We start from the raw sequence: 12,227 nt of genomic DNA on the forward strand, positions 1-12,227 counted from the left end.
TACAATAGATCATAACTTTTATGTAGTATTAAAATTATTTAAAGACAAGTAATAGTTAAGTTTGGGGGATTTTGACCAAAAGAAAATATGTTTAGATTTTCATACCTATTTTACACTGATTTAGATGATATTGCACTTTAAAAAAGAGTATTTTTTATGTTTTGTTGCAGGTATGATGAATTATGATTATTGGAGGAAAAAGAAACAAAAATGGTGCAATTTAGAGCAAAAACGAGGAAGAAATGAAATTTTGCTCTATCACCTTTCGATAAGTCTTTCGATGCTTAATCTCTTTTACACTTCTTGCATATTTTTGAATGAGATTACACTTTAAAGAAATGTTATTTTTATGCTTATTTTGTGTGGCTATCTGTTATGAACACAACGCAACTGAAATGAGGCGAAACGGAGCAAAAACGAAACCAAACAGAGCGAAATGGTGGAGCTGCGCAGTTTGCCCGCCGACGGCGCCAACCCCGAGCTCGCTGACGGCGCCCTCGAGCCCGCCGACGACGCCTGGGACGACTATGGACAGACTTTTGACAGTTATGGGCTGAAATTCAATGTATTTGAACTCTTTTTGGAAGGGTGCTTGTGGCAACTCTCGGTGCTTGTGGCAACTCTTTAAACTTTGTCCCTACACTTTAAAAGAACGAATTTAGGTTAGGAAAAGGGGATTTTTATGAGAGGAATGTTAGGAAAAGTGTAGAGAAAGTTTAGGTTTCTTAGAATAGGAGTAGAAATGTAGATTTCTATCTTTTTAGAGAAATTGGAGGGGATTCTGAGAGAATTTGTAAGGAGATGTTCTAACATTGCATGGATCGACGGGAGACTTTGTGGGAGAGATTTTCTTTCTTTCAATGGAAAAAGCTAAGTATTGTATTCTTCATTATCTTATATGATTTTTTAAGCACTTATTTAGCGGATTTTCTTTGATGTAATGAAGTTTTTCATTATGTTTTCTTCAAGCATTATGATATATTTCTCTTACTCTTTCTTCTTTTTTTGGAAATAGTAGCATGAGAAGATTATGGCATTCTTTTACTTTTACTTTTCTATTACAATGAGTAGGTTTCATGTTTAAGATTACATGTTAGGAGCAGATTTAATTATCAATGTGATGGTTTTTACTTGCAGTTTATTTAAATTACAACAAAAGTCTGTTGTAACGTTAAAATTTGTTGTAATTGCATTAAGACCCGAGAAGGCTGTGTAATTCTCAACAAAGTAGAAAGTTCATGGGAGTTGAATGCAAATAAATAGGGAAATATACTTCGATGGACGTAGAATTGGAGATTTTAGGGTGACAGACTAAAATCCCCAATTCGGTCCTATTGTTTGAGTACTGAAGCGGAGATGTTAGCCCTCAGGTGAGGGGAACGTGAGAGCTCCGGAGAGCTGGTATCCTCCCAGCCTAGCCACGGATTTAGTAAACAAGTATAGGATTACTCAATGTTTTTTATGCCTCGACCAAAAGGTAAAGAATAGGATTGCTCTTATTTGGCACATATAATATTTAATGCATCTCATTCTTTTACATTATCCAATTCATTACATAAGAATATTAGTTTTAATATCTCAAAATTCTTCAAACTAATTCATCCAAAAACCGAACAAAAAAACAAAGAAAGAAAAGAACAAAAATGGGGTGAGAGAGAGGAGACACTGATCCATCTAAAACACCGAAAAGGAGAATGGATCAGTTCTCAAAACTCCTATCTAAAAAACCTGCAAAAATAGTGTCTGAGGTCTTTCCCAACAACCATAAAAAGCTACTTTGCGCTGATTTTTCAAACCCCAAAGATATGCTTTAGTTTCAATCAAGTATTCTCCCGTAATGAAATTCAGAAATCTCCCAAAGAAGCTTACGGTCAAGCTCAATACAAAGAGACGAACAGCAGCTAAGACTCTTGGCTAAAGCAACAAAAGGACAGCTGCTAAAGCCCACGACCAAAGACTACCCAAGACACAACAAGGCTCACAGCTGAAGCAACCCAAGACATAAGGGGCTCACAACTGAGGCAACCAAAAGAACCACCACTTGCTACTATATTCCTTCGACATACATAAGGGGATAAATGAGATAATTGTAATTTTTGGGATGACAAACTTGATTCATCAATAACATTCAAGTCATTCAAGCCCAACGAGAAGGACCGAATCACAACAAACAAACTCCAATAGGCCTCACAAGTCAGGACTGCAAGAGGAGCAAATCCTAATGGTGAGCTCACGGGCAGGACCAAAGGGGGAGGCTAACTCAACCACATCACAAACCCACGGCTAGGGACCAAGCAAACATCAAACTGCAGCCTTATAAACTTTCAAACCATAGGAGTTAGGGCCAACAGAAATCAGAACCCAAACCACCTCTCGAGTAGGGGCAGAACAAGGCAAAATCGAGCCACAGTCAGAGCCAAACCGAGTCACAGCTAAAGCTCGAACCCAGGCCACAACAAGGACTAGAAAACATCTTTATGCCTTCAAGACATCAAAATATAGGGCGGTCATATGTCTCAAACAAGAACAAGCTATGGAGATCCAAATCCAAAATAAACTTTTCCACAATATGTATAATTAAGCCAAAGGACATTCATAAGATGCAAAAACCGAACCCAGCAGGGGCCAAAGCAAATGAAACCAAACCCTCACACAGCTATAGAGCAGGGGTAGGAATAAACACCAGAAACGGCCTATCGGATAAGAGCTAAAGCAAGTGAACAAAGCCCCGCAAACAGAGCCAAAAGCAAATCCTTCAAAGCTCATACGTGAAGTTTAAACAGTTAGTAGGACGTTCTAACCAAAACCAAAAGCCCATCCTCAACAAAAATTAACATCTCATGCTCCTGTAATGAAAACCGATTACCCACAAAGACCCAAAACTGAGTCGTTCAAGGCCAAGACAAAGCCTGAGCATAGATTAAAATCCGATCTTTAGCAGAAATTAAAATTCCAGTCATTTCAAGATAAAACATAACCATTCAAAGCCAAGGAACAGCTCACAAGCTTTTGAGGCAGGGGTTTTAAACTAAGTTATTAATAATAATAATAATAATAATAACTTAAATATTATTTATTATTATAATTAACACTTAAATAGATATTTTACCCAAGACGCGCCGTCGCTATAAAACGAACGTCCCCCCTAAGCAAAATCGACATTCCGGACGCATCTGCGCAGTCCGTTTCGTCATCCGGAGTTGTCCGGGCAACCTCATCACCGAACGGGCTAAACGCCGATCGGGCTAAAAAAAAAGCGTCGCGGTCCGAATCCTACGAAAATTGACTCAAATTCGATTAAACAGGACGACGGAGAGCGCAGCGGCGCCAAATCAACGAGTAGAGTCAATCCTAAGGCTGGCAGTCCTATAGGAATGCTCCCAGTCCTATAGGAATGCTCCTATAGGAATGCTCCCTGAGTTCCTTCAGAGTAGCCTTACCTGCTAAACAATAGCAGTCAAGACTACTACATGGAATGTCAAGTTGAGCGAAGAAAAGTTCAGAATTGCTAACCCAGAATTGCTAACGCGGATGACTCCTTCACTAGTTTTCTAGGAGTAGTCGGCAGAAAGGTCCTACGGCTAGCTCCCTGGCTGCTAGATCCTAGGCTACTAAGAAGGAGAAAACTACACATCGACCGAAAATGAGGTCAACAAATACCAATTGTGTTACGTGTGTATTTAGCCTTAAAGGCTCCCTCAATCTCATTGCCCATCTTTCGAAAAAATTTGTCTGATAATTCTGGATTGATAAACATTCTTCCTGACTTGAAAGCGAGCACCTTATAGTTATTTATGAATTCAAACATATTTTTAATTTCGTTACATGACAGCCGCTCCAAATCTAGGTAGGCTCAATTTTGTTCTTCCGTCGAGCCTTGGAATGAGTCTTTCATAAGAATAATTCTTCGGATCTGAGATATAATATTCTGCGGGTCATCCGCAATATTTACAAGTGCTTCATACTCATCTTGGAAGGTCATTCTCCACTGAATCCATATTTTCTTTTCAACTTCTCCGAAAAGATTTTCAATAAAAAGAACATTGACTTTATTGTCTTGAAATTATTTATCATTTACAAGATTTAAAGTAATCGATTCTCACATTGAGATTACGTTATCATATAAGGAGAAATCATCTGATAAGATCAGTAGCACTCCCAGAGAATTGCATATCTCAGCTAAAGTTGAAATTTCTGAATCAGAGAAAAAAAATTGTTCTCTCACCCTTCCTACTTGTCTTCTTAACAAAGGGGCAGTCATTTATACCATCACAACATTCTTTATAACTCGACGGGAAAATAACAACTGACTCCACCAGATAGTTACCCAGCACATGTGTGAAAGAGGTTTAGTCGGGTTCAACCAAAAAAGGAAGGAGTGCACCCATCTAAGCAAGAAAAACAGACCGAAAGAGGAAGGCTAGGGTGGCGACGAAACCTGAACATGCTACAACGCTTCCCTTCCCTTCTTCAAGTACGACGAGGCGTCGAGAACAAAGAATGATGCAATTGAGCGAGAAGCTAGGGCTTGAAGAGGCGACGAAAGAAGCGACGCGGTCCCCCACCCTTCCTCTTCGAGGACGATGAGTCGACAAACAGCTACGGTTACCCGAACCGCCATGAAGTCGCCAGAGAAAACCCTAGAAAAGTGATAATGGACATCGTGATTTATAAACACACACACACAATTCATTGAGTGAAATATGCTTAATTAGAAAAGGAATAGGATCAATGCAAATAAATTATGACAAAAGGACCACAAAAAAATTAGTATGTCAAGTGGTAATTAACAATACGTTCAATTATCTAATTTCAAGATGGTGAGATATTTTCAGCTAGCTAAATTGCCAAGGTATCCAAAAATGCACAAGCTTAAATGGTCACTTCGTTCTAAGCTACATCTTGCACAAGTTAATATTGCATTGGAATTAGTGTCATCATGTGTTTCTAGCCAAGTGATAAGAATGACATCACAACTACTCACATGATCAGAAATTCAAACCCACCAAGAGTCCTTGACATCAACGTTATTCCTGCTTGTGCTCTAGTCCAGGCTCTCTATCTTCTTCAGCTAATGTGAACCTCTTAATTTAGAAGCGTTACATGAAAAAAGTTTCAAATTTTATAAGATTGGCATGAAATTATATTATCACACTTCAAAATAAACCAGGCAACAAATTAGATATTTTTAATGAGGATCTTTGGATTCTATTTATACAACTTGGTTCCTTTGTCCCAAAAAGGCTTTGTCAGAATATTTTCTTTTAAATACCATCAATCTAGCGAAGTTATGCAATTGTCTCATATTATTGCTATGTTCCCTAACTGATAAAAAAATTTACTATGCTTTCAAAAAAAGGACTTATCAATCCCACATTACACAATATTAAACTCATGATTAAATATTCTGATATACTGCAAAGATAAAAAGCACAAATAGCTTGTTGGAAATTTATTAGTACCTGTTTATTTACAAGAAGTGTTCCTTTCACAGCACAGCCATTGTGGAACAATCGAAATTGAATAAGAAGTGGCTGCACAGAATGAAGCAGAAAAAAAGTTTCAGTTATGAATTGTGCATTAGAAATTCAAATATTTTATATTTACAAAATATGATCATATGCTATACATACCGGTTCAACGGTGCTAGAAATGTACTCTGCAGTGTTTAAAGTTCTATCCAAACTCTTAAATCCATCAAGAACTTTCTGCATGCATTGTTGCAATAATCATGTTGAGGGCCGAAAAAAACAAAGATTAATTAGTGTGACGTGGAAAACTAGAAAATAAATTGGTGTAAGAAAAAATCAGGAAGGGAAATTTGAAATTTCATCTCATTTTTGTTGTCCGTTTTTAATTTTAAAACTTTAAAACTTGGTGATTTTTGAAGAATGGGATAAGTTTTATAAATATGAAAATAGTTTTGATGTAAATATAATTTATGAAAGTAACATTTTAATTTTAAAATAGATAAGACTAAACGAGTCTCATATTTTAGATAGTTTGGATGACTGAGCACGATACCACAAGTAATATACTTATTCCCAAGAATAAACATATCACTTGTAGTAGGCTTAATCACCTTAACTAAAGAATTTGTAACACTCGTTTGGTCTGTGAAATATTTTATATGAGGCTAACAAGTTCCCCTACTTAATATAAAGGATTCGATATGGTTTATTTTACCTGGGTTCCAAATTTCCTATAGAGGCAAGCCCTATAGTTAATTACATCTTAAATGACCGGGGTCACATAAGAAAACTTTCGATTAAGATCAATGGTTTTACTTTCCAGATTTCAAAGTTTAGGTTTTCTTCGATTAAGATTAATGGTTTTACTTTCCAGATTTCAAAGTCTAGGTTTTCTAAATTGGACATGAAAAAACAAATGGGCATTTGCTCAAATAGGAACAACTATTTTTAAGGAATCCAATGAAATAAAGAGTAGGGGATATTACAAATCCAGAGAGGACCCCGGTGATTTCTCAACTATCCTATTGTTTGGCTTTATGTTTTTGAAATGATGTTGTTCAATGTTTAATCCTGCAATTGTTCAATGTTTAATCCTGCAACTGCAATTTTTTTTTTAGAATTTAAGACTTACATTAGCACGATATTTAATCGTGCAAATAGCCTAAAAAGACAGGAAGATTTACACCGTACCATACGGTAACCTCGGAAACCTAAAGTGTTAGGACTTATAATTGCACAACCAGAGTTGTGCAAGGTGTTACGACTTATAATTGCACAACCAGAGTTGTGCAAACGCCTAAAGGTGATATATGAGGGTTTAAGCTGCGCTAGGCAAACCACCTCAAAATCCTATGGGCTGTTATTTAAACTAGGAAAAGTGATCGGTGTTATAGATGTGTTTTGATGTTGCAGATCCATCTTGAAGTTGTTCCTCGTCGTGCTGCCCACGGTGTTCGCTCCAAACTCTTCGACTTAGCACCTCCAGGTTTAATGTCAATTTTATATAACCACTAGGTTTTCCTGTACTAAGGCATAGTATATATTAAAGCAATAAAACATGCGGAATAAAATAGGAGAACAGTATAACATGTCAGAAGAACAGTATAACATGCCAGGAAATAAATTGTTGTATTGTAAATCAAACATGTATATTTTGGAAACTTGCTGCTCCTTTAAGCTAGTTATATTATTCACTAAATAAACAAAAGAAGCATTGTCTGGAAAATTCGATAAAATCGACAAAAAACTCGCGACGAAAAACTCGAGAAAATCGACGAATAATCCACAACAGAAAAACTTTAGAAAATTGACGAGTAACAATTCAAATAAAACTATCAAAACCTCGAGAAGATCCCGGAGAAAAAACTATGAGTGCTTTGTCCAAAAATTTGGATAAAATATACGAAAAATCCAAAAAGAGAGGATTGCAAGCACTCGAGTCGGGGCTAGGCTCAAATATAATATATTTGTACTCAAGGGACGTCGAAGACTACTAAGCCCGCCACTTGGATATTCTACTGAATCTAACTTAGAAGGGTACTCCTTAGCCTAGTATCGATAATCAACAATTGGACAACCAATTTGTAATACATTTTAAAATTTATATTTTAGCATGTATATATATTTCAGGCATACAAAAGGAAAGTTATATTAATTTTATAGTGAAAATATATTTATAAATATTGTATTTATTCTTATCAATTTGTTTTATCAATTTTTGAAAGAGGAATAATTGTCCACAAGTCGATCAACCTAAGAAGGTACGGGTCCCCCTCTAGTCTTATGTCGGTGAATGACACTTTCATCCTATAGTTCATCAAACCCCAGGATTGAGTCCTGGTGTTGTAGGATGAGATATCATTCTACTCTACCACCGGCGTGCCTTTGTCATCATCGTCCGACGCCCCAAAATAAAACCGACCTACTTGCGACCTTGTTTGATGGTTTCACATATAGCAAAAGGTTATACATGAGCACTTATGTACCGGACATAAGCACAGAAAACCGAACCAAGAAGCAAGGAAAAAAAGAATAAAAATGGGAATGAGATAGAGAAGGAATTGATCCACCCAAAAGATCGAAAGACAAAAAGGGTGAAACAATCCTCAAAAGAGAGCTCAGGATCCTTGAATCAATCCAAAAAGAATATCATTTTCTCAACTTTTATATAATTCTTTTATATATTGGATCAACCCAGAAGAGTATCCTTTCCAAATGGCAATTTTATGAATTTTTAAACCATTCATGAATTCAATTTACATGAAATTCATGATTTCTTGAAATATAGTTTCGAGAACTTTTCATATGTCACAAAGCGAAAGAGAGTAATCCATCAGAAGCAACTTTCTAAATTTCCAAAAGCTATGCCAATATGAAATCCATTCAATCCCATCTTTAATCAAAAGCTTTTTATGTCGAATAAGCCATGAAATTACTCATATGAATGTTTTTAGCCAGGAACAACAGAGAATCAACCAAACAGGACAAAGGGAACCAACTGAAATGTCCACAAGCCACCAAACCATTCTCACGGCAAAGACAACAGACCAAAGCCACCAAGTCATACTCACGGCAAAGGAGAAAACAGGAAACAACCAGGCAAGACAAAAGAAATCAACCCAACTGAAATGTTCACGGGTAAGAGCAGGAAAAAGAGAAAAGTTACCATAAAATAGACCCATGAGTAGGGGCAATAGGAGGAAAGCCACCACAGCATAGGCCCACGAGTAAAGACAACAAGAGGAAGGCCATAAAGGCCATAAACATCAAATAAGGCTCACGGCCAAGGAAACAGGGAGCACATCATCATTATTTAAGCTTGAACCAATCATTTTTAATATAAAAGAACAATGGGGAGAACTCATGGCCCGGCTAAAGTAAGAAGCAAATTAAATTCCAGCCAATTACAACATAAACCATAATCAGTAAGGGTCACGGGTAAAAAGCAGCAAGAGGAAGCCAAGCCTGAACCATGTCACAAAACCAAAGAACTACTGCAGCAATGCCCAGGGGTAGTGGCAAAGAAGAAGGCCACAAAGGCAGCAAAAAAGGAAACCACCATAAGTAACGTCATTGCATTGTATTTGATATACATAATAGAGTGAATGGACAAGCTATCGTAAATCATCCATACTGAAGCCATTTTCATCCCATAACACCTGACCAATCCAACTCAAGGCACAAATCGAGCCCAGCAAAGGGGCAAACCGTGCTCTGCAACGGGTCAAACCGAGCCCACAAGAAAAGACAAAACAGAACCATATTTCCTGGTTAACAAAGCCAAAATCGCACCCAATCACATGGGGAAAACAGCGCCAAAATTTTCATTTGTAATTTGATTCAAAAGAAAGCCCAAACCGAACCCAACCATATGGGAAAAGCAGAGGGAAGTTTACACCGTACCATAAGGTAACCTCGGAATCGTAAAGTGCTAGGACTTATAATTGCACAACCACAGTTGTGCAAAAGCCTAAAAGTGATATATGAGGGTTTACGCTGCGTTAGGCAAACCAACTCAAAATCCTATGGGTTGTTATTTAAACTAGGAAAAATGATCGGTGTTATGAATGTGTTTTGATGTTGTAGATCCATCTTGAAGTTATTTTTCGTCGTGCTGTTCGTCGTGCTGCCCACGCGTGCTGCCCACGGTGTTCGCTCCAAACTCTTCGTCGTAGCACCTCCCGGTTTAATGTCAATTCTATATAACCACTAAGTTTTCCTATACTAAGGCATAGTGTATATTGAAGCAATAAAACATAGGGAATAAAAGAGGAGAACAGTATAACATGCCAGGAGAACAGTATGATGCCAGGAAATAAACTGTTGTATTGTAAATCAAGCATGTATATTTTGGAAACTTGCTGCTCCTTTAAGCTAGTTATTATTCACTGAATAAACAAAAGAAGCATTGTCTGGAAAATTCGATAAAATAGACAAATAACTCACGACGGAAAACTCAAGAAAATCGACAAATAATCCGCAACGGAAAAACTTACTCGAAAGATAGGAATCAGAATTTAGGTACTGATTCGAAAATGAGAATTGAAATTTAGGTATCAATCTCAGGAAGAGAGTCGAAATTTAGGTATCGACCTCGAAAGATAGGAATCAGAATTTAGATAGTGATTCGAAAAGAGTAGACACTGATTCGAAAATGAGAATTGAAATTTATGTATCAATCTCAGGAAGAGAGTCAAAATTTAGGTTTCGACCTCGAAATGTGCAAATCAAAATTTAGGTATTGATTCGAAAATGAGAATTGAAATTTAGGTATCAATCATAGGAGGAGAGTCAAAATTTAGTATCGACCTCGAAAGGTAGGATTCAGAATTTAGGTACTGATTCGAAAATGAGAATTGAAATTTAAGTATCAATCTCAGGAGAGTCGAAATTTAGTATCGACCTCGAAAGGTAAGAATTCTGAGAGGAGAATCGAAATTTAGTATCGACCTCGAAAGATAGGAATCCTGAGAGGAGAATCGAAATTTAGTATCGACCTCGAAAGATAGGAATCAGAATTTAGGTAGTGATTCGAAAATGAGAATTGAAATTTAGGTATCAATCTCAGGAGGAGAGTCAAAATTTAGTATCGACCTTTAAAACCAATGCACCACCCTTAGAGAGTTGAAATTTAGTATCGACCTCGAAAGTAAGAATCAGAATTTAGGTATTGATTCGAAAATGAGAATTGAAATTTAGGTATCAATCTCAGGAGGAGAGTCACTGCTGGAGGAACTAGCTGTTGTCGTTGAGATTACCCCTGAGCTGCAGCTATAGCAGTCATGGCAGCGGTCATTTCTTCCATTCTATTCTTCATTTGGCTGATTTCTTCATCTCTCGGGAAGAGAGCCCTACGCAGCTCATCTACGACGTTCTCTTCTGTAGGGGGTTGAGCGTCGCGCGCAGATGTAACTGCTCTGGTTGATGCCTTGAGTAGAGTCCCGCTTTTGTAGATCATCTCTGTTAGCTGAGGCGACTTCCCTCCTCTCATCTACAATCTGTATAATTTCTGGTTGATTAACTTCTGAAGAAGCTAATTGTGGTGGTTGAGATTGTCCCTGGGCTGCGGCCATAGCAGTCATGACAGTGGTCATTTCTTCCATTTTATTCTTCATTTGGTTGATTTCCTCATCTCTCAGGAAGGGAGTCATACGCAGCTCATCTACGACGTTCTCTTCAGTAGGGGGTTGAGCGCCGCGCGCAGATGTAACTGCTCTGGTTTCGATGCTCTTCAAAGTATTCTTCAGAGTCTTTATCTTCATCATCAACGGGAATTCCACGTCCTCGGGATAGTTCCGAAATTTCGGCCTTGTCCCTGAGCTGCGGGCATAGTAGTCATGACAGCGGCCATTTCTTCCATTCTATTCTTCATTTGGTTGATTTCTTCATCTCTCAGGGAGAGAGCTCGCAGCTCATCTACGACGTTCTCTTCTGTAGGGGGTTGAGCGTCGCGCGCAGATGTAACTGCTCTGGTTTCGATGACATTAATATCCATACAGTTCTCTTCAAAGTATTCTTCAGAGTCTTTATCTTCATCATCAACGGGAATTCCACGTCCTCGGGCTAGTTCCGAAATTTCGGCCCTGAGCCTGTCGACCTTTTTCTCAATTATTGCCCCTCGTATCACCTTGAGGTCCGAAGGCTTTTGTTGAACCTCTTCTATCCATGCACCTTCTTCAACTGTTATTGATGTTATCATGCCGAGTACTTCAGCTCCCTGCTTATATACAATTCTGACTCATAGGCTCACTAGCTTGTATTGGTGCAACAACCCTAAGTATCCACACCTCTTTCCTTGATGGCGATGTTTTGAAACGGGGTGTCTCAACAGAAACATCAGCGTGTCGATGAGAGGCATGCTGAAATTTCGGCCCTGAGCCTGTCGACCTTTTTCTCAATTATTGCCCCTCGTATCACCTTGAGGTCCGAAGGCTTTTGTTGAACCTCTTCTATCCATGCACCTTCTTCAACTGTTATTGATGTTATCATGCCGAGTACTTCAGCTCCCTGCTTATATACAATTCTGACTCATAGGCTCACTAGCTTGTATTGGTGCAACAACCCTAAGTATCCACACCTCTTTCCTTGATGGCGATGTTTTGAAACGGGGTGTCTCAACAGAAACATCAGCGTGTCGATGAGAGGCATGCTCCCTGTATTGGATACCAGCTACAGCGCTAGGCAACCTGCTTATCCTTTCCTTTGAGGTCTTAAGAACATCTTTATGATCGGTCATTGGTGGAACTCTAGGACCCA

General features: G+C 38.2%; 1 protein-coding gene across 2 annotated transcripts in view; it reads right to left on the reverse strand.

Moving 5' to 3' along the window:
* Window positions 1-12,227, reverse strand: part of LOC110018923 (probable RNA-dependent RNA polymerase 5) — a gene marked incomplete at its 5' end in the record, with an annotated part of 126,057 nt that overhangs the window by 54,230 nt on the left and 59,600 nt on the right. For both annotated transcript variants that reach the window (XR_002293409.1, XM_020716400.1), the window contains 2 exon segments: window positions 5,463-5,534; window positions 5,634-5,708. Coding sequence is in view for 1 of the 2 variants with exons in the window: in XM_020716400.1 (XP_020572059.1) it covers window positions 5,463-5,534; window positions 5,634-5,708 (147 nt within the window).

The sequence above is a fragment of the Phalaenopsis equestris genome, unplaced genomic scaffold (genome assembly GCF_001263595.1).
Source record: "Phalaenopsis equestris unplaced genomic scaffold, ASM126359v1 Scaffold000036, whole genome shotgun sequence".
Lineage (NCBI taxonomy): Eukaryota > Viridiplantae > Streptophyta > Magnoliopsida > Asparagales > Orchidaceae > Phalaenopsis > Phalaenopsis equestris.